This window comes from Prunus persica, chromosome G7 (genome assembly GCF_000346465.2).
Source record: "Prunus persica cultivar Lovell chromosome G7, Prunus_persica_NCBIv2, whole genome shotgun sequence".
NCBI classification, from domain to species: domain Eukaryota; kingdom Viridiplantae; phylum Streptophyta; class Magnoliopsida; order Rosales; family Rosaceae; genus Prunus; species Prunus persica.
Genome location: NC_034015.1, coordinates 21403818 through 21425810, shown reverse-complemented (window position 1 = coordinate 21425810; position 21993 = coordinate 21403818). Strand labels below are relative to the sequence as shown.

The 21993-nt window shown below is 41.0% G+C and overlaps 6 protein-coding genes across 10 annotated transcripts; 3 read left to right on the top strand and 3 right to left on the bottom strand.

Moving 5' to 3' along the window:
* On the bottom strand, positions 711 to 2094 carry LOC18770242 (probable E3 ubiquitin-protein ligase RHY1A). Its single transcript, XM_007202552.2, has 4 exons — positions 1942 to 2094; positions 1522 to 1787; positions 1307 to 1425; positions 711 to 1216 (listed from the first exon to the last, which is right to left on the bottom strand). The coding sequence occupies exons 2-4, from the start codon at positions 1678 to 1680 to the stop codon at positions 913 to 915; spliced, it is 582 nt and encodes a 193-aa protein (XP_007202614.1). The 5' UTR covers positions 1681 to 1787; positions 1942 to 2094; the 3' UTR covers positions 711 to 912.
* Positions 2455 to 3850, top strand: LOC109950436. Its single transcript, XM_020569104.1, has one exon. It carries the CDS (start codon positions 3115 to 3117, stop codon positions 3634 to 3636), a length of 522 nt encoding a protein of 173 aa, XP_020424693.1. The 5' UTR covers positions 2455 to 3114; the 3' UTR covers positions 3637 to 3850.
* Positions 6252 to 12942, top strand: LOC18770775. 3 transcript variants are annotated; one of them, XM_020567986.1, is made up of 11 exons: positions 6253 to 6688; positions 6948 to 8868; positions 8959 to 10234; positions 10316 to 10503; positions 10686 to 10757; positions 10842 to 10994; positions 11085 to 11248; positions 11376 to 11523; positions 12035 to 12157; positions 12270 to 12357; positions 12468 to 12942. In XM_020567986.1, the coding sequence occupies exons 2-11, from the start codon at positions 6979 to 6981 to the stop codon at positions 12683 to 12685; spliced, it is 4320 nt and encodes a 1439-aa protein (XP_020423575.1). In that variant the 5' UTR covers positions 6253 to 6688; positions 6948 to 6978; the 3' UTR covers positions 12686 to 12942. The 3 variants fall into 3 exon arrangements, with proteins under 3 accessions (XP_020423574.1, XP_020423575.1, XP_007203209.1); XM_020567985.1 differs by having other exon boundaries at positions 6252 to 6688; positions 6948 to 10234; XM_007203147.2 differs by having other exon boundaries at positions 6977 to 10234.
* Positions 13029 to 14919, top strand: LOC18769334. Its single transcript, XM_020567988.1, has one exon. It carries the CDS (start codon positions 13654 to 13656, stop codon positions 14278 to 14280), a length of 627 nt encoding a protein of 208 aa, XP_020423577.1. The 5' UTR covers positions 13029 to 13653; the 3' UTR covers positions 14281 to 14919.
* Positions 14586 to 17297, bottom strand: LOC18769449 (homeobox protein knotted-1-like 4). 2 transcript variants are annotated; one of them, XM_007202193.2, is made up of 6 exons: positions 16424 to 17075; positions 15844 to 15964; positions 15557 to 15747; positions 15338 to 15469; positions 15104 to 15240; positions 14586 to 14991 (listed from the first exon to the last, which is right to left on the bottom strand). In XM_007202193.2, exons 1-6 carry the CDS (start codon positions 16913 to 16915, stop codon positions 14988 to 14990), a joined length of 1077 nt encoding a protein of 358 aa, XP_007202255.1. In that variant the 5' UTR covers positions 16916 to 17075; the 3' UTR covers positions 14586 to 14987. The 2 variants fall into 2 exon arrangements, with proteins under 2 accessions (XP_007202255.1, XP_020423576.1); XM_020567987.1 differs by having other exon boundaries at positions 14628 to 14999; positions 16424 to 17297.
* Positions 20422 to 21766, bottom strand: LOC18770019 (peptidyl-prolyl cis-trans isomerase CYP28, chloroplastic). Of its 2 annotated transcripts, XM_020569513.1 has the most exons (3): positions 21003 to 21766; positions 20754 to 20915; positions 20422 to 20517 (listed from the first exon to the last, which is right to left on the bottom strand). In XM_020569513.1, exons 1-3 carry the CDS (start codon positions 21679 to 21681, stop codon positions 20489 to 20491), a joined length of 870 nt encoding a protein of 289 aa, XP_020425102.1. In that variant the 5' UTR covers positions 21682 to 21766; the 3' UTR covers positions 20422 to 20488. The 2 variants fall into 2 exon arrangements, with proteins under 2 accessions (XP_020425102.1, XP_007202379.1); XM_007202317.2 differs by having other exon boundaries at positions 20497 to 20915.

The window sequence follows — 21993 nt, the reverse complement described above, 5'->3', positions numbered from 1 at the left end:
AAAAAGAATAAACAAATAATCAAAGCTTATCTTAAAAATCAACAAATCATCTCTCCATTAATAATCAAGACAAAAGATTAGGATCTAATCTAATCTGTAGTGAAGTCCAGCTAGCCAGTGAAAGGAACAAAAAAAAGGAAAGGTGGGTTTGGGAAGAAAAGAAGAAAAGTTTAGCCAAATTAGGATGGAATCCTAGTTAGCAATGCCAGCTTCTTTACTATCCCAATCTTGAAAATGACATTCCATCTTCAAGGTATCATATAATGTTGCAATTGTTTATAACAATCTCATCTACCACTTACTTAGCCGAATGGTCATTTTGCTTCCCATAATTTACAGCCAAGATATGTCATTTGATTAGTACGACCACAAATAATTTCCACTAAAACAAAAAAAAAAAATAGGTCGACCAGACAAGACAGCAAAGATTGTCCCAAAATAATGAAGCTGTTCTTGGCCCACTGCCCACATGATGAGTGAGTGGTGCATCTTCTCATCTGGTATTCAATTTTAGGTTGGGGGAAGAAAACAATGGATAGACAGTGATCTCTTGTGCAATTTGATTCATCCACTTATTTGTTTCACAAATTGAAGTCTTGTCAAACAAAATACCTTGTCTATTTTTCATCCTTCAAGGATGGAAGATGACAAGAAGCTCCCTCCCTCCCTTTCTCATGCAAGTGGAGGAATTATATGGGCCTAACAACATGTTGCAGCTTCTAATTAACTTTAAGTATTTACCATGATTGGGGAATCAAAGACTACTTGGCAACTTTTCACTTCAACCAAAGAAAAACTAAGATATGGTAGATTAGATACAAGCTAATTGCTCAGACCAACTCTATAACTATAACTGGAAAAGCTTTATCTAGATTACAATTTCCATTTTTACCAAAAGTACAAAAGAGATTTTTACTGGGAGACAATCCCCATTCTGCAACAGGGGCAATGGGCATTGTTCTGTAGCCATGGAACCATACAGCCAGAATGGAACCTGTGTGCACAGGGCAGGTGCACCAGGGTCTCACGAGGCCTGAATATTTCCAGGCAGACAGCACACTCATCTTGGTCTGAGGCCTTCCAGCTCAACTTGGCCCAGCTGAACCTCTTTGACCCGCTCTTCTTTGTTCCAAAGACTTCTTTCTGCAATTCTCCGAGAAGAAACATAGATCTTCCACCATCCACACATCTCTCTTCTTCTCTATGAACACTATGCCTGAATTCATCATACAACAAAACATGTAAAACACATAGATAAGATAATCAACAACACATGTTATGTTATTGGCAATTTGTTCTTAATTACCTTTTATTGGGTTCTGATTTTCTCTGTGTTCTGAGTCTTTCATCTAATCTCCCTTTAGCTTCTCGGGCTTCCACTCCCAGTTTCTCATCCATGTATGATTGGTTCAATATGCTTCTTTGCTTTAAAACAATCAAGAAAAGTTAAGAAATATATATAGTTGGTTTGTAACATAATTTGTTATATCGTGTGGCAGAAGGCATAAGGCAGATAATTACCAGGGAAAAGGTGGAGGTATGGTGAGTTTCATGGTTGCTAGCATACAAACAAAAAGAGGAGCGCCTGGTCCAGCCATGTGTGCCCACGCCTGGTGACTCGCCGCTTTGATGGACTCGTCTCCTTCGAGCGCATTCCACACCAGGAAGCATCCCAGCCATTGCAGCTAGCTAGCTAGCTACCAAGGCAGCTCAAAATTAAAACAAAAGAAAGCAAGTGCTTATATTTGTCTTACAAATGATCCATGTCTATGTCTTCCAATATGATCCTGTAATATGATTTAAGGAAGAGGAGATTATAAGACAGAAGAGCAATAATACAAGCAAAAAGGCTTTAAGAAGAAGAAGAGAGTAGTGAATGATGAGAATAATCAGAGTGAAATGAAGATGGTGGTGGCAGACAAGACAAGTGAGGGTCCATACCATTGATGGTTGCAAAAACAATCTGCATCAATCCTCTTCTGCTCTCTCTTGCTCTCTCTCTTCTCAATTATAAATGTGAGTTAGATCTTTAAAAAGTAAGTAAAAAGATTATGAGAAAAACAGGACCAAAAAAAAAAAAAGGTCAGAGAGAGAGTGCGTGTGAGAATTGAGAAAGGGAATGGAAAGGGTGAGGAAGCTGCAGTGCAACTTAATGGCAAATCATACAAACTGTTTTTTTTAATTTTTTTGGTCCAAAAGCATACGAAGTGTCCAAGACTCCAAGCCAAGCGGTGGCGAATGAGGTTCTGCTGCTGACTCAGTGGGTGAGCCACCACGTGACCAACCAAACCAAATCACCTCTCCTCTCCTCTTCTCTCTATTAGAGGAAAGACTTCAATGAAACGGGAATAACGCTATTTTACATTACTAAGATTATACTAATTTAATATGAGTTGGGCAGATTGTAGTTGAGTCATGTTACATTACAAAGATTCCTATATCATGTGAGCTACCAAGTAGGAACATCATTACCAGGATTTTAAGGATCCTACCAACTCATATTAAATTGGATTCGGACCCTTTATATTATTCTTCCCTAATAATTTATCAGAAAGACTGCAATGAAAGAGGGGTTATAACGAGGGGTCCTTACTAGGTTTCAGATCAATAACGAGGGGCCATATTGAACCTCTCAACATAGACCTGTTGTGGATAGTTTTTGAGCCCACATTCCAATTTTAAGCCCATCACTCCCCAATTATACTACAGCCCAGCCCATATCTCATGCAAATGGACTTTGAATATTTCACTAGGAGATTATGGGCCCATCCTCATCCTCTCCAAAATCTAAGGAGAACCAAAAAAAGGAGAGAAAAAAAAAAAAAAAAAACACCTGAAAAAGCGACAACCTTTGAATATTGAATTGAATTCCGATTCTGAGGTCCAATCGGATTAAAAGACCAAAAACCCCAAGAGCATCCCAAGAAATCCGGGGCCTCAACAAGTTGGTTCCCTCTCACGTCCCCGCGATCCCCTGAAAACCCCGAAACCCCCGTGTACTCATCCGTCATTTCAATCCCACGAGGCTCCGCCTCCCAACCCTACACAAGATCTCTCTCCCTTCCCTCTCAACAAGTTTCATGCAAAAGCAGCCTCAAACTCGAACTGGGAAAAATGATAGAGCCCCTGAACGAGCACGAGCCCTGCTCCCCATCCTCCCTCAAGCAGAAACTCCGCTCCTCCCTCTGCATCATCCCGTGCTTCCCCAAAACGACGCCGCACCACCACTCCATCACCGCCCCCACCACCCCCCACGCCCACTCCGCCAACGTCAGCCTCGTCCGCAACTCCTCCTTCTCCTCCTCCAGCAAGTCCCGCTCTAGCCATCACCACAATCACCACCATCACCATCACGGCCATCACAACAGCCATTACGAGTTCGCGGAATTGAAGGACAAGTGCAAGAGCTTGATCGGGCGTATGGGACGGAGCCACACGGCGCGGAGGCACTCGGCCTCCGCCGACTTCAAATACGACCCCCTCAGCTACGCCCTCAATTTTGATCACGAGGAGGAGAACATCGAGGACTATCCCTTCAGGAGCTTCTCCGCCCGGTTGCCGCCCTCGCCGCCCCGAACCTTGCAGGACTCCGCCGCTTCTCCGTCTGCCTCTAAGGAAATAACTGCTTGTAGTTGATCATCATCTCTCGCGCGGGCCTCTGGTTCATTAATTCATTTTATTCATCAATTGTTTCTCAATAATTAATTAGGTTCGTTAAACTTAAATGTAATTATTGATCATGTATATATATTTACATGAACAGACACAAAATTTGGTCTGTTCATTAAATGTAATTATTGCTACGGCTACGGTAATTTTGCAGTGCAGAGTACTCAAATTCTTTTGATCATCTTGAGATTAATTTCAAATCATAATTAAATTAGTAGAATCTTGTTAAGTCATCAATTAGTCGATATGTAAACAATTGCATGCATGCATATGCATTGCAAGAGTATGGGCCACCCCCACCAGAGCAAGATCATCATATATTTATTGTAAGCCTGGGCCTTGAAATTTAATGAGCATGGCAAGAACTGGTCCAAAATGGCTACTGCCCACACTCTAATTATTAGCATGATGGCCTGCTTGGTTGCACAAAACCAGACTCTCCCTGACCTGATATACATATCAATCATACATTAACTATTGTCTGGTCCCAACTGCAACCAGCTTTTATAATTATATAACTTTGTAATTGATCAGATGAATATTAAGGACCCTCTCACGGGACATTTTAGTGAGACAAAGTACCTTATAGCTAGGCCAAGTTCCTAATTAACCTAGTAAAATACAACTTACAAGTGAAACAAAAACAAGCATCGTCTTTATTTTTGAAAAGCTGAAGCCAATTGGGAATTGGCCGTGTTAGAGAGAAACATCCCAGTTATTTCGCATCTCACACAACCGTGCACGCACACACGTACACAATTAGTTGTTTTGACCGATGACCAGCAAAGCAAGCAGACAGATGCATGTGTGTGTGTGTGTGTACACTTGATCACATCATTGCTTAATGCAGGAAGGACACTTAACCCCACCACCACACCAGCAACACATAATATTAGTTATAACTGGTGTAGGCTTATCTACTCAACTTCCTTGTACTTTCCTTTCACTTTGACTTTCAATACCAGAAAGATATAGCGCATGATGTGGACGTGCGTACTGTATTGATAATTAGTTAATTGCTTTCGTCATGAAATTTAAAAAATAATAACCGACCTTAATTAGTTTGACTAGCTAGGTGATTCTTTCAGTGTGAATATTTATATTTAATCATGCTTTAAGTTTGTTTAAGAAAACAATAAAACAGATGGTAATGATGATGTTATGCACACAACTGTACGAATGATGTCTGTAAGTTATGAAACACAAACTAGTACCTCAAAACGGTTAACTTACTAAAACCCTTGCCCAATAAGATAAGAAAAAGTAAACGTTGGACGTTTTATTTGGTTATATATATGTGTGTGTGTGTGTGAGTGAGTGTGGATCACCTTTCTTGACTTTGAGTCAATCAATCAGACACCCTTTCTTCCAAAAGAAAAAAGAAACCGCGTACGTATTGACGTTTTGGTTTACGTTTTTATGCTTTGTTTTCTTTTCAAACAAAAAAACATCAAGCAAGTATATATTGGACCGACCTCACCCAAGAAAGTAAAAAGAGCAGCTCATGGTATAAATTTATCAAACTTTTGCCTCATTCTCCCCCGCCAGGAACTGTGGGGCCAGTAAGAACACGTCACAATTGAAGAAGTAATCGAATTATCCTATTGGGATTTAGAAAGTAGACCATAACAAAAAGATGAAGCCAAAACGATAACGGATATATAATAATCCAAGAAAGAAATTAGAGAAGTGTCGGCTCATTATACTTCACGGCGAAGTTTCCCTATTCCAACTACAACCAAGTTATGTCATACAATAAGTTACTCCAAGAACATGGGGAGGGTTCCCTTCCTCTAAGGATTCATGGCAACAACTACTTACAATTACCCGTCAAAAAGAATTCTCTATGAAGAATATAAGTAAAATTACTCAAGAAAATAAAAAGGTATACCTCTATTTTTCAGCTTCGTTCATCTTTCGGGTAACAATGGAAATTTGGCAGAGTTAGAGATGTTATGCTTCAACATAGACTCGTAAGCAATTGTATTTTACCTTTTCCAATGTCTAATGGCACTCCTCCCTTGTTTACTATTTATATTATTATTATTATTATTATTATGATTTCATACAAAGTAATACAAAAAAAGGAAAATCGAAACTATAACCTGAAAGGAATAGATAAGATTACTAATTCTTTATTAACAAAAGTAAAAACGATGGACATATTAATAAGACAATAATGTCATAAATATAATTAACTCTTCACTTCAGATTGATGACCATCGTGCCATCAAAAATAAATATCAACCATCTGTAATCATGGTTGGGAGATTTTAAGGTTATAGTTATGATCTGATGTCATGCCATAATTGCAGTAAAAGAAAATTAAACCACAATTGAATTTCGGTTTATAAATAATTTGATTGTAAAAAAGGGCATTAAATAAGAGGTGTAACGTGGAGTTTAATTTAATGTGGATTTGAAGAAAGTTTCTACTTTAGTTTTTGTCTTCTCTCGCTTGCCCTTTAACTGGATATTGATTGATATGATCCTCTCCTTTAGGAAATATGTATCACCAACAACACTACCTTAGAAAGGTCCCATTCTCTGCAAACTTGTCACCATCTCACAGAATCAAATCCTCCCAAGTTTCCAACGAACACATGATTGTGTACTTTTTTTTGACTCACGATATTGCATGAAGACATCCACGTGCCTCCTTGCCCCCCCACATCACCTCCTCTCTTCTCCAAGACTCCAACCCAAAACAATAAACTTTTCTTAAGCCCACTGCTATTCTGTAGTTTCATTCATTTTTCCCGAGAAAAATAATATTCATCCGGAAAATATTCAAAGATGAACAAAAACAATAAAAGACCAGATTTTTAGCGAAAGAAAGTGACGAGGAACAAGATTCAACAAAACCCTGAATCGAGGTGCTGTTTGAGACGTTTGCCACTGAGCTTTGATTTCCTTGGAATTTGGAACTGCTCTCCACCGACTCAGGCTTTCTTTGTCTCGTTCCTCTTCTGCGTCTTATCTCCTCCACTCTCTCTCTCTCAAACGCCGTTCCAATCTGGTACTTATCTCTCTGTCTCTGTCTCTGTCTTTTCTCAATTGTTTTTTCCTTGTTTTGCCCTGTTTTCGTTAGAAAGCTGTGAAATGTTATTCTAGTTTGGTGCAATCTGGCTGGGGTTTATACCAGATTATTAAAGAAATTCAATACTTGAATTAGAAAATCTTGGGGAAAAAACCGTAGCTTTATTGTAATCCAGAAGAAAAGGCCTTAGCTTTATCGTATTTGATTCTACGTTCTCTTATTTACGATTGATTTGCAGACCCTTAATTGAAATCTTTATTGTTGAAGATATGGCGTTTGATCAAAATTCGTTTCCCAAAGAGTTAAGACCGTTAAACGTAGCTCGAACTGTGGCTGATGAGCCCCGCATTGCGCTCGCTACTGCAACTGGACGAAACCCAGATGGACTTTTCCCCAACCTGGCTCTTGAAGTTAATAGCCCTAATTCGATACCTGTCTTTTACCCATCAACGGTCGCGGAGGCTGGGCTTGTTGGCGTAGGGTATGGAAATGCCATGTCTGGGGTGCCCACATGGCGCCCTCGCATCCCTGTGCCGGTGGGGCATCCAGGGATGAACACTGCCGTTGCTGTTGGAATTGGTTACAGTCCTAATTTGGGCGGTCGGCTTGGCGGCAATGCTGTTGATCTTGTAAGCTCTTCTACTACAACAACTGCTTCTGGGCCTTCTGTCTGTAATTTTAATATGTCTAATAGGGTTGTAGGCAATGGTTTGGATCATGGTGTTAATGATATGGCAGTTAGATTTGGTTATAATCCCAATTTGGGAAATAAGGTCAGTGGTAATGTTGCTAATCAAACTGGGAATGATTTGACATCTGGGTATGGTAATAATGCCAATTTTGGCAATCGGGTTGGTGGCAATGGAACTGATCAAGCAAGCGACGATGGTGGAGATGATTCTGTGTCAGGGAAGAAAGTCAAGCTTCTGTGCAGCTTTGGGGGAAAGATTTTGCCCAGACCAAGTGATGGAATGTTGAGATACGTTGGAGGGCAGACAAGGATTATTAGTGTTCGGAGAGATGTGAGCTTCAGTGAGCTAGTGCAGAAGATGTTGGATACATATGGGCAACCTGTGGTTATTAAATATCAGCTCCCTGATGAGGATCTCGATGCACTGGTGTCAGTTTCATGTGTTGATGATCTTGACAATATGAAGGATGAGTATGGGAAGTTGGTTGAGCGATCTCCAGATGGGTCCGCAAAACTGAGGGTGTTTTTGTTTTCTGCTTCAGAAGTTGATCCATCTAGTGCTGTACAATTCGGGGATTTACATAATAGTGAGCAAAGATATGTTGATGCTGTCAATGGGATTATGGATGGGGTCGGTGGTGGTATCATGAGGAAGGAGAGTATGACAAGTGCTACTTCAACACAGAATTCTGATTTTAGCGGAACTGATATTGTTGATAGCTCAATTCCTGGTCAGGGTGACACTACTGGACCTCCATCAGCAGGCAAATTATCACCTAAAGGGGATTCAGCTACTTCTCATGATAATAGTACAAGATTGGTAATTGTGGATCCTAACCCTGCAGTTTATTCTGAAGTTTCTACAGTTCCATTGGGCATTCCTGTGGTTAAGTCTGCGCCTCCCCAAACATCACCTTCTCAGCCTGAGTGTGAGTTAGAAAGGTCTGTTCCTGTTACAGTATCGCAGCAGCAAGTGGGGTTGCAGCAACCTGGAATTGGCATTCCATCCACTGCTCCTTATCTGCAAACTTATGTTGGTCCTCGCCAAGAAGTTATGAACCGAGCAGATCATCTCCAGCTTCCTCCTCAGATGGGTTTCCCAAATGCTCACCTATTGGGGACTGCTAGTCCTGTATATACCCAACAGCAATTCTGTGATAGTGTTGCTGGCATCACCCAACATCACTTCATTCCTGCAGTGCACATGACAATGACTCCCTCATCTTCTCATGTTAATATAAGACCAAATGTGCTTCAGCCATTGATGCAACCCCAGCAGACTCGATTAGATCATTATGTAGATGAGAGCACCTTTGTTCCCAGGGTAGTCCAGTTTCCTACTGAGCAAAGCTATAATTCCTATCAGGTTCAGGTCCCATCACCAGTGGTAGGAGGTGCTTATGGCTGGCATCAGGTTCCACCACCAGAGCATGTGATTTTTCATGATGGTTTGGTATCCCACCAACAGGTAATGTATCCTGAGAAATCCCAAAGGTTGGAGGACTGTTATATGTGTCAGAGAGCATTGCCTCATGCTCATTCTGATACTTTGGTACAGGTTCATAGAGACAGTGGTGGAAGCCCAGTATCTGATTCAAATTCAACTTATCATAGTCCCCGCCTGGAGGACAATTTGCGAGCTCAACCAATGAACATGGTTATGGTAAGTGGAGCATTAGCAGAAGGTAATTTTGGGCAAGGAGTTGAGGCTCGACTTAGGGTCCAAGGTCAAGTAGATCCTCTTGTTGGAACATCTCATTCAGAGGTGACTGGGATCTCGCAGATTTCTGAGGGAACTCGTGAAAATGAGACAATGAATCTTCAACAAGTTGATCTTCCAATGATTTCAGCTCCCCATGGTGTTATCAGGAGAGGGGGTGACGTACAGTCACCAAATAGCACATTCATGGTGGCTATTCCTCAGCGCTGTCAAGATGATGCTGTTCAACAACATTCTGCGCCATTCCAGTACCAGGTTAAACAGGAAAATTTAGTTAATGATCCTTTTAATCAAGATGTACCTCTTGTTGGGGGCACACCTGTTCAAACTTCAGAATATCTGGTTCATGAATGTCCAACTGCATACCCCAACAAATTTCCTGGAGTTATTCCAAAAGAAGACAATGTAGACACTTGCATTGCATATGATCATCTGAGACAAATCGACGGGAGAATGGAGACCCTCAGGATAAGCCCCACTGAGGTTTATGTTAATAATGAGCATGGGAAGTCACCCATTGATACGCCTAGAGTGGAAGACAGCTTTGACCATAAAGCACCACAAGTTGGGGGTAGGGAGGTGACTCTAGATAACACTGTTGGCAGGAGTCACTTTAAACCAACCGAAGTAGTGGCTTCTTCCCCTGCTGAAGTCTCACATGGGTATAATTCGCAGCCTGTAGAATTCTTTGAGGCGGTACAGCCATCTATGTGGGGAAATCCTGAATCTTACCCACAATCAAGAGTTGGATTCCATCCTCAGGATGCTTATGAATTTAATTATGGCAACCCTGTTGTTTCTACCCATATAACTAATGGAATTCAACCTCCTGCTGAATGGAAGGATGAGAACTTAAGATTGCAGCCCAAGATGGTACCTAATGATGTGGACGGTGTTACCTCAAATGATGCTGTTCCCCAGGACTCCTCAAACTCACTGTTCAGCAATCAGGATCCTTGGAGTTTGAGCCACGATACTCATTTGCCTCCTAAACCAACCAAAATACAATTGAGAAAAGAACCATTTACAGAATTGCGAATGGATGATGGGGGTCAGCAGTCACTGGGCAATTTGAACAGGGATCTTAGTTCAGAGCCTGCCCAGTCTTCCAAAGGTTAGTTAAATGTTGATTTGTTTTTACTTTAGTATTAAGTTAATTGCTTAATTAGAATGTTGTTTTGTTTCATTGTCATAGGATCAGCCGAGGAACAAATAAAGCAAGAACTTCAAGCTGTTGCTGAGGGAGTAGCTGCCTGTGTTTTTCAGTCATCTTCGCCGTCAAATCCTGACTTACGTGATAAAGATGAGTATGCTTATCAATCCAATCAAGATGAAGATGTTCAAAACAATACTGCAGGCATGCAAAACAGAGCGAAAGTTGAGGTATTTAGGAAGCCATCTATGTGCATGTTTGAGCATTTTCATTGGTTGTGTGTGTACTAGTTTCTCTCTCTCTCTCTCTCTCTCTCTCTCTCTCTCTCTCTCTCTCTCTCTCTCACGCACACACCACGCACACACTTTCAAAACATTTGTTGGACTCTCCTAATTTCCATTTTCTATTTCAGGATGTCAAGACCAAATTCAGAGATAAGGCAAATATTGGTTTTCCAGTATCAGATAGCCGAGGCCGATTGCAGGTGAAAATTTGGTTTTCTATTTTTCCTTATTCTGATATTGTGATGTTAACTTGTACCATTGACCGGTTTCTACTCTTTTGGTAGATTATAAAGAACAGTGACCTTGAAGAGCGAAGAGAATTGGGTTCTGGAACCTTTGGTACTGTTTATCATGGGAAATGGAGGGGCACTGATGTTGCAATTAAAAGAATAAATGATAGGTGTTTTGCTGGGAAGCCTTCAGAACAAGAGCGCATGGTTTGTCTTTTGTACTAGATTCCAAAAGCTATTAATTTTTGTTTATTAATACCTCACTTAGATAATCAGAGAGATTTTGTATTCAATCAGAGAGAAGATTTCTGGAATGAGGCCATCAAACTTGCTGACTTGCACCACCCTAATGTGGTAGCTTTCTATGGCGTTGTGCTTGATGGGCCGGGAGGTTCAGTGGCAACAGTGACAGAGTATATGATTAATGGCTCTCTGAGAAATGCCTTGCAGAAGAATGAGAAGTAATGTGTTTGTTTGGCTTTCTTTTTCCTTGCATTAATTTGATAAAATTAGAATGAATGTAGTAGTTGACTAGTTGGTATGTAATTTCCAATTGGATAAAAGGTGACGCAGAATTCATTTTAGCAGGACTCTGGACAAGCGCAAGCGTCTCTTGATTGCAATGGATGTGGCATTTGGGATGGAGTACCTGCATGAAAAGAATATAGTACACTTTGATTTGAAAAGTGACAACTTACTTGTCAATCTTCGAGATCCACACCGCCCAATATGCAAGGTAAGTGATTGGAATGTTGGTCATTCTCATTCTGGTCCGTTCTGTGGTTGATGTGATCTTTCTTTTCGTATAATAAGCCACAATCTTTTTAAAATGCAGTATCATTTTCGAGAGCATGCATTTGTTGTTGAAAACTTAAGGAAAATTAATGCTTCTTGTGAGCTGAACAAGAGCAAAAATAGAGCCCTTTTCCGTCTTTAAACTTTAAACAGAATTACTCTTTGAATTACTGTACCTAGTTTCGGCTATGTTTTTTTTTTTTCCTTTCTCCTTGTGTTGTAGAACTCAATTAGATGATAAGGCTTTGTCTGGATGGGAATGAGTCAAGCTTGGCCTACTTCACTTGATTTCTCATATGTTATAATGTGCCTCTTTTTGTTGATATGCATTTATTTTCAGCAGTATCACTGTATTGGCAATATGCAGTTCAAAACATTGATCCAGTGTGACATGCTCTGTATTTGGTTGAACTGTTTATAAGATTGAGTTTACCATCTGCTTATGACGCCAGGTTGGTGACTTGGGGCTATCTAAAGTGAAATGTCATACACTGATCTCCGGTGGTGTGCGGGGAACACTTCCATGGATGGCACCAGAACTGTTGAATGGTGGCAGTAGCCTTGTTTCTGAGAAGGTTCGTATTTTCTTTTTAAATTTATTCTAGATCATCTCAAATGATTGTGAATCTCTCTTAAACCTGTTTTTATTGTTTAGTTATTTACCCTTGGTTTTTTTGGGTACACTAGGTAGATGTGTTTTCTTTTGGTATTGTGTTGTGGGAGCTCCTCACCGGAGATGAACCATATGCAGATTTGCACTACGGTGCTATCATAGGTGATCTTCTAGTGCTTAATAACTTGTCACTTGTAAAACATGCTCAGTCCTTTTAAGATTTCACTCGGATTTAGAGATGCTGATAGCCAGTTCTTCATAATATAATGCAGGAGGTATTGTGAGCAATACATTGCGGCCACCAGTCCCGGACTCTTGTGATCCAGAATGGAAATCACTGATGGAGAGATGCTGGTCTTCGGAGCCAACTGAGAGGCTGAACTTCACTGAAATTGCAAACGAATTACGTGCTATGACCGCAAAGATTCCTCCTAAAGGACAAAGCCAACCGCAGCAACCCCCTTCTACACAGCCTCAGATTCAAAAATGATATATCAGTCAAGTTGCATCATCATAGATGTCTCTCCCATCATCCAATGGGCCTTTATTTGGGTGTGTGTTTGAGGCTGTTGGAAGATAACTATTGTGTCTTGTTTTAATGTGATAGGGGAAGAAGCCGTTTCATTGTTCTACAGAAATATTTACATCTTATAGAAGTGTCAACTCAGTTAGGTTTGCCTTTGAATCAAGTGTTTTCTTTCACGTTTTGACACGTCAATACAAGCACGAGGATTGGATTGGTTTGTATGCATTTTTTGCGTTGGCTTCGTCACTTTGGATTGGATTAGGTAGGAAGCAACATTCAACATTTCCCATAGTCTGCTGTTGCGTACCATAACAAACAAGGATCGAAGTTGGTTGGTTTCATGGGTTATGCTTAACAAGGTACATGAAGATTTTAAGTCACAAACATTTGGACATGATCGTTTCGTTCCTTGCGATAAGAACCAGAACCAGGGCCGGGAAATAAATTTCTTATGGAATCTATTAATCAACTGTTCAAATAAGAACCAGGTCGTCCTACAGTAAGACGTGTGCGTATGTTGTGTGTTTTTATTTTGGTGTGGGTATTAATTAAGGAAAGCCGAAGCCCAACAATCCCGGACGCGTTTTGATTGCTAGGTTTGGGCTTTCATTGTCAAATATTGTTTCCCATTACGACACCGTGTAGCAACTGAGCCGGCCACACCACTAGTCAAACCTTATTGCATCCCATCCCACAACAATTCCTTGTTTTGTTTTATTTCGGAATTCTATTTCTTCACTAGCATGGTTTAAGCGCGATGAACAACAGGTTTTCGCACCAGGCGACGACCAACCACCCTTCTTTTCTTTCTTTGATATTTCCTAATTTTTGTTTCCCTTTTTGAACTCTCCTCTATCGCTTCCCCTATTATTTAAGACCTTTCCTTTCCGAGTCTTTCACCCTAGATTACATTCTTTCTTTCTCTCTGCTTAATGATTATGGCGATGGCTAGTAACAATGAACACAAACCAACCTTGATCATGAACCACACTTCGCCCATCTACGAGTACGAACGTTATGAAGGAGAAGACTTGGATGACTATCATCAAGACCAGGATGCTTCTTCTTCTTCTTCTTCTTCTCCTCCTTGTGGTGTTGGTGATTGTTTTGGCCTCTTTGGGTTCACATCATGTACATGGCGGCAAAACCACGACAACGATTATGAACGTAAATACTTACTGCAGCAAGAAGGTGGATGGCACAAGGAGACGACATGGTGGTGGAGGAAGAAATTGACCAAGGCTAAGGAGTCTACTCAAGTATTGGACGGCTCCAAGTGGAAGACCTTCATCAGAAAGATTGCTGGATATTGCAAGACTATGAAGCAAAAACAAAACAACAGGTTGTCCAAGAAACAAAAGCAAAAGAATACTAGATTTCAGTATGATTTTCATAGTTATGCTCTCAATTTTGATGGCGGTGTTGCTAGAGAAGGAAATGATGCTGCTCTTGATTTTGCAGCAAGGTTTGCCGCTCCTTTGTCTAATGAGCATGGTTCCATAGGCAGGCCGGTTCATGAAACCACCCTTGAATCAGCTTCTATAGAATCCAAACGTTAGATTGGGTGTCGTTTGTGTTCTCCTGTTTCCTTCTTTGATAAGTTAATTGTGCGCTGTTATGAAACAGACCAAAATTAAGTCTTTTTTGGGTTGTACTTTTGCCTTAAAATTTCAATTTCGCATTAAGGTTTTTGGAAGACTACACAGCAAATTTCAAATACTCACAAGGAAGCAAGGCGCTTGTGATAAACAAAGCTCACCACCCAGAATGCGTAATGGAAAGCGGCACACAACTAGTGTTGTTTGCCGCGATTCACTCAAAACCACTGATACCAAATTTCTACAGGGTGTAACACATCAAAACATCCATAAACTGCTATAGACATCTGTCTTTGTAGCCATTCTCATCCATAGAAATTAGAAATTATATAGAAAGCAAACGTTTAATTTAGAGACGCTTAGTATACAAAAATTCTATATCTAGCTAGATCCACATAAACGTGGTACAAAAAGACTACCTGGTTCGAGTTTTTCGTGTTACATATGCGTAAAGTTTTATGAGATGGTACATCAGACATCAGGATGCCCTTCATTTGCTGGTCTAACCTTTTACTGTATCGGAAATACGAAGTTCCTTGCGGCCTCTTTCTGTATGGCCAAATATTGCTCTCTCGCTGATGCTAGACTTTTTTTTTTTTTTTTTTTTTCCATAAGTTGTGGACTTGTCAAGTGTCACACACAGTTACTTCAATCGTTGGCTGCTGATGTCACCTGCATTACTTTTTTTCCCAAATTACAAATGAAAAAAAAAAATATTTATATAAAGTTCTTGAAAACAAACTTATGTGAACAAAACGACCATATATGTTAAATACAATCCTACCTCTTGCGTTTGCTCTTCAAAACAGAAGTTGAGGAAATGTTACTGTGCCAATTCCTTTTTCTTTGATTTATGAACCAGTTATTGATCTGTTTCAATTGCAAGCCTGTTTCCTGCACCAACCTGGCTTTGTCTTCCTCCTATTCCAAGCGAACGACGGTTTTAATAGCCATTTTAAAAAGAATTAATTTGCTAAACAGAAAGCTACAAGGGGATTATATCAAAGTTGAAACTCACCGTAGGGTAAGGCCACTTAGAATGTGATTGCCACCAAGATTTTAGGACAGAAGTGGTGTCACCTGGCAGTTTACCTGCTCTTCTCTTGCGTAGAATTTCCTCCCTAATGTCTACAATCTTTTCCTTGTAACCCTGAGAAGCAGATGTTATTAGCTACATTTCTATATCCCATCTAGCAAATATATTATACATGCTTTGCAAGTCCTATAGTTCATATACCTGTTTCAGTTCATGCTTCAATTCTTGCCTTACACGCTCCATTAAGGACCTCTCACTCTCAGTCGGAACGAGAGGACCGAATCCCATGGTGTCAGGCCCGTCCAGGCTTCCATCATACGAGTTGATGTCACTGTCGACCTGGTCGTCGTCGTCGGACATTGTAGCACCGGTGCCTTCACCCGTTGACACACCTGTCAATGCATCTCAAGCTGTTCAGTTATAAACCATTCGTAAACTTGCCACTTATCTGCTGTACATGTAGAAATATGAAAAGAAATAGGAATGACCTGTTAAGCTTTGTAGAGATTGATCGAGCTCCCAACAAGCCATCACTGCTTCCATGGCATGAACTCGGACATGTTGCTGCAATTGTTCTTTGAAGGAGCATAGCAGTAGAACATAGTTTGTCTACAGTAGCCGAATGAACAAAGACAAAGAGGGAAGGTGAGAAAGAGGAAAAGTTGAGAAAAATATCAGAAACTATTTAATCTTTAGAAGACTAAACCATTTACATCAACAAGACTCGATACTTATTTGCAGAACAGATTCTGATTCCATGGCATGCCACTAATCAAAATTAGTAAGTGGGGGAAATATGACACAAATTAATTAAAGAGTAAAGGATTCTCCAAAGCACTTGTAAAGATGAATAATTGGAGAATTGAACAACAGGATTCTTCGTTGCCACTGAAACTAATTACATGACACTCTGATTATTATTTTGATCAACCAAATTTGCACTTTCCCACTAAAATATCCAGACCCGAAATAAATAAAGTTGTAGACTTTCAACAACACCACAAGAAGAAAAGATCATAGGAAATGAAAAATTAAGTGTTGAAAGAGATTTAATTTAAACAAACTAACCATGAATAAATCAAGTTCTTTCTCATCCATGACTTGGACATCCCCATTGGCTCGAAGCGCAGAGTACTTATCCACCACGCGCTGCGACTGCACGAGCTGCTCGTCGATCCTCGGCAGCTGATCGACGGGGGTGGCGATCCTCAAGCACGAGACGTGAGCCGATACAAGCTGCTCGTACAGAGGGTGGCCCACTAAGTCCGCTTTGAACCTCGCGCTCTCGCACTCCAGTTCGTCTTCTTCCTCCTCTTCGCCGTCGTAGCCGCTTATCTCTCTCCGGTTCCGGCCGCTGCAGTTGCTGCTCTTCCCCGACGGTGATATGACGACGTCGTCGTTTCGCGCGTCGTGGAGGAAGCTGTTCTGTTGTCGAAACGCGGCGTTGTTGAGCCACGTCGGAGCTCCGGAGAGCGGCGGCTGGTCCGAGGCGAAGGAGTGGAACGCCATTTCTGGAGGGGTTTGCTGCTGCTGGTGATGATGATGATGATGAAACGCCATTACTTTGGTCTTTGCAATTAAATTGTAAAAAAAGCACAGAGCTTTTAGTTTCAGTACATACAAGAAAACGTGGTTCGGAAAAAAGCAGTTTTTGGAGCTGAGAGAAAGAGAGAGAGAGAGGAAAAAAAAAATTGTGATGTTCTGAGTTAGAGAGAAAGTGGTGCTGTTAAAAGTTTGAAACTTGAATGCTGGATTAAGCAATTAAAGGAGCGCAGAAGCTCTTTTTTTGGGAGACGACGACTTTGTTGAGTGATGGATGGGTGACGCCAGGACCGAGGAGGATGTTTTGACGGTGAGATAGAGTGCCATGTGGCGATGTAATTGGGAGTTGCCGTTCCCAGTAAATAAGACAAACATTGATTTATTGATGATTGAAAATTGTGATGTGTTGTAGACTTGTAATAGTAAGTAGCCATTGATGTATAGAAAGCTCAGAACGCATCCAACGGTGAGATTTGATGGAAAAATTATTGAAATGTTTTGGACCGTTGGGTGGCATTTTGGGGCGTGATTGTCGTTGTGATTGTTAATTGCTCCATACTTGACCCCTTGGGATATCTGACGTACCAATATTTGGAGGCATATAATATATATATATAACATAGATTTTGTATGAGTTAGGTTTTTGTAGTGTTGCAAGAAGTTTCTTACATGATTTTGAGACAAGTTTCCACCCCCTTCATCTGCACCAAGGACAGCACAGCAGTCGACATTGAAATCCTTTATATTATTTTTAAATGGTTGAGTCTTGAGAGAGAGGAAGGAAAAGTGGAAGGAAAGTAGGCAGGACGCAGCAACTTTTCTCCTTTATTTTTAATTTTGTCAGAAGTAACTTTTCTCCTTTAACCCTTGGGTTACGCTCTCAAACAACATAGCTTTACAAGACAAAGACAAAATAGCAGGACACCGCTCAATAAAATATTCACTCATAACAAATCTATATAGACAAGAAAGCAATACCTTATGATGTTCAATAAGCGCGCATCATTTAATCCTTCTTACCTTCCTTCTATGGTATGTTTACTTGTTATTTATGACATGCTTATTTATCAATAATTGGTATCGGAATCATTTTATTTTTTTATTTATCTGCATTTACTAATACATACATATTTAAATGATTATAATTTTTTATTGTCTATATTGTACTTACATCTAAGAAATAAAAAATTATTCGAGTTTTTTTTTATTACTTTTAAATGACTCTTAACACATGCATACTTGAAATTCAAACCAAATTGTGCTAAATATGAGAAAGTCACCAAAAACATGATACATAATCTTCGTAACATACACTTTCATTCTAGTATATCCAATTCATGACTTGATATCCACATATCAAACGAACGCCTATTGAGCATTACCCAATGACCCCGTGCACCCTCCACGGTAACCACTATACTCGACTTATAAAGATTGAAAAGAACTGGTCATCTTTAGCATTCTCACATCAATCTAGACTTGTAAGAAATAATCGTGATTAATACATAATGATCAAAGCTTATGTTATAAATAGGCTAACTACAATTTGAAAATGAAGGGAAAATATTGAAGGCATGAGCTAATTTTTTGTTTTAATATTATTTTGATGCATAGATGAAAGCAAGGAGGGAACATAGTTTGCATTGGTTGACAGATGTGGCGGAAGTCGTTAGATTTTCTTTCTTTCTTTCTTTCTTTCTTTTTTATATGGGCACTGGTGATTACAGCGGAGACAGTTTACCAAACTCGGAATGACGTTTCCTTTTGTGTTCCTCGTCAGACAGTCGTCAGTTGTCCCTACCGAAGCACAGCGACCTTAGACCCGTACAAGTACACGTGTCCGCGGTAGGTTTCATGGACCACTTGGGAATACACGCCACTGTCAGAGAATCCTGTTCGTACAGCTGTAAAAAAGCAGCGGGAAGATGGGGACCACCTGGGCTGGGCCATTGCAAATGCGAATAGAGTCACTCATGAGAGACTCCACAGTCGTAGATTGGAGAGGAGAGAGAGGTGCTGGCGGCTGAAGTCACTCACACACAGCAGATGAGCAGATGAGCAGAAGAGCAGAAGCAGGCCCTTCACGCTCGCCTGTGCGTGGTCCCCACCCTATACCTATCATCTATGACTATGACATGTTCTACTACGTAAATGCCCGGAAGAAAAGAAAAGGGGTTCCTCTTCATCGTTTTGTGCTTTGGGTCTGCAACTGTGGGGCCCAATGTGGCGCTGATCCAAGTTCTCTGTATAATGGTAATAGACACAGTAGTTGGTTTCCTGAAATTGACTCGTGCTAGTTTAGTTTCAAACTATTATTTATTATCTAATTTGGTTAATGATCTCTGAGGATTAAAATTTGGTTATCACCTACAATTTAAGGAAAGAGGCAGGCAATGGCATATTGAATTAAATTTGTGGAAATGTTTAAAGTGTAATGAGAAGTTGATTTGATTTTGATTCTTTGGGCAATGACCCGATGAAGGGGGAGAAAAGGTCACATCTCCTGGTTGTATGTTTTGTTTTGCAACTTTTCTTTTGGGGGAAGAAAAGAAAGAATCCGCCCATGCCCGTTGCCCTTCGCCCATTGCCCATTGCCCATTGCCCACCATTGCCCATTGCCCATGCATGCACAAGTCAGCACTAGTACTACAGTTACAGTGTACAGGCTTAGAGATGGATGGGATGCATCGAATGGTTAAATGAATCAGTGGCCCCACCCCCCAATGGTTATCTAACTTTCCCTGCACTGCACTGCATCATCAACTACATACATCCATACATAGCACAGCACAGCACAACACTCTCTTTCTTTTTCACTTTTTCTAAATTCTTTGCCATTGCCAGCCAAGTATCAAAACAAAAACCCATCTATCTCTCAACAGAAACAGAACAGAGCTAGGCCCAGACAAAGTTCAAGGCAAAGCCCAACTTACCTGTCATTCTTCCTCTATCACTCACTCTCCTGCTGCAACGTATCAAATTCTGGGTCCAATTCTTATTCTGGTGGATGGACAAATATTCACTGCTACTGTATGAATATGAAATGAGGCAGCATAGAAAAAAGGAGTTCATGGTCCAACTCCAAGGTTTTTCTAAGACCTTTCATCTTAATTGCACTTATCTTCTCTTTAAACAACCCAACACCTTAACACCTTAACATAACTGGTAGTATCAAATCAATTGAGCTCAGCCACCAAGCATCACAACCTATGTTCTCGCTTATCCTCTCACCAAGAATTCTATAGTGAGTGCTTTATATATGGCACTTAGGTGATGACCTATCTCTTAACTGTTGTATCAAATTGATTAGCCGTTGAATCAAATTGATTAGCTTGATTTAACGGTTAAGAGATAAGACCTCACCTAACGGCCAATATAAGTCCCTCACTATAGAATGACTATCCTCCACATGATTTGTGAGTTTTCCCTTGAGTTGCTCTATCATCTAACCTTGAGATTGTGCTACAAAATGTAAATATAGATTTAGAGTATCACACACTCATGCTCTGTGTAAGCAGTACAGCTTGCATTATATGCATCAAAAGAGGTCTGTAAATCCTTAAATTGGTTTCACTGGGATCAGATTGAACATCATTTTCTGCCACTAAAGGATGCAAGTCCTGTAATATAACACAATTTTCATGCATCAAATGCATGAAGCATGTAATGTGCTCATTCCAAAATCTTTAGAGAAGAAGATTTACATACAATTACAAAGGCTCTCAACAAAATCATTGAATCAGCGCACAATAATAACAGATATATATATATATATATATATATATGTATGTATATATATGATGCAATTAAGGAAGACTAGGAGGAGAAAGGGAAGGCTTTGCCACATTAAGCTCACCACAGTCACTGATATACACTGTTTTCAGAGGCTTGTTCCACAGAGCCCGAGCATTCATCGCTCTCTCATCCCCAAGAAATTCTGCAAAATCGTTGAATTGCTGTATTTTCTCAGATGGTCTATATGTAGGTATAGCAGCAATGGCCGTCACAACATCCAAACCTTCATAACCAAAACCAAAACACAATTATACTAACCAAGCTCAAATTTTGAAAATAATAAAAATCAAATCTTGCAGAAAGAGTAAACCTTCGAGCACTGAGCCGAAGACGATGTTCTTGTAATCGAGGTCGGGGCATGGGCCGGGCCCAGATGTGATCAAGAACTCGACGTTTCGGTAATCCGGGTCGAGCTTGATGTCGTCTTCGTCGTCGTTCTCGGAGAGGTTGAGGGAGAGGAGGCCGGGGCGGGAATGGGTCAGAGCAAAGGCCTTGGAATCGACGGTCTCGGTGTTTCGGGCGAGACCCGTGGGGCGGCGGACGTCGCCGGGCTTGTCGCCTTGGTGGCCGGCGAGGAAGAATTGGCCGGGGAAAAGCTTGTGGACGAGAGTGCCCTTGTAGGCGGAGGAGGTGCACATGGACTTGAAGTTGGAGACGGTAAGGGGGACGTGGTGGCCGTACAGGCCGAGGACGAGCCGGCCCAGCGGGACCGAGTCGGGGCAGAGGGTGGGTTTTGAGTCGGCTGAGGATAAGGGGCGGAAGTAGGTGGGGCAGAGACTGAAGTCCATGAAGACGCGGTCGGTAATGGTGGTGTCGGGTGGCGGAGGAGATGCTGCAGCGGACGATGGTGGTGGCTGGAGGGTGAGGGAGAGTGGGGCGGAGAGGAGGAGGGAGCGTCGGGTCAAGTGTGTAATGGACTTCGGGTTCGGGTGGTGGTGGTTGTAGAGAATGCGTGGCGGACCGGGTGGTGTAGTCACAGAGTAGCCCATTAGGCTCCGGTTGGTTGGGTTGGATTGGGCATGCTTTTGATTTGGGGCTTTGGAGGAGACAGAGAGATAGATAGCCAGCCACGGAGGAGGATGGTGGGGCCTACTTTTGGATAATTAATTAGGGTCGTAAAATTATGGTTTTTTATTTTAATTTTATTTTAAAGTACTTTGTAAATTTTCTTTTCGCAAGTAGGAAGCTTTGGTCAGTTCAAAAAAAAAGTAGGAAGCTTTGGCTGGCATGGAGTCTTTGAGTTCAATAAAAAGGAGTTGCTCTGCTTCCTTACCAAATTGAAAAGAAAGAGATCCTTCTTC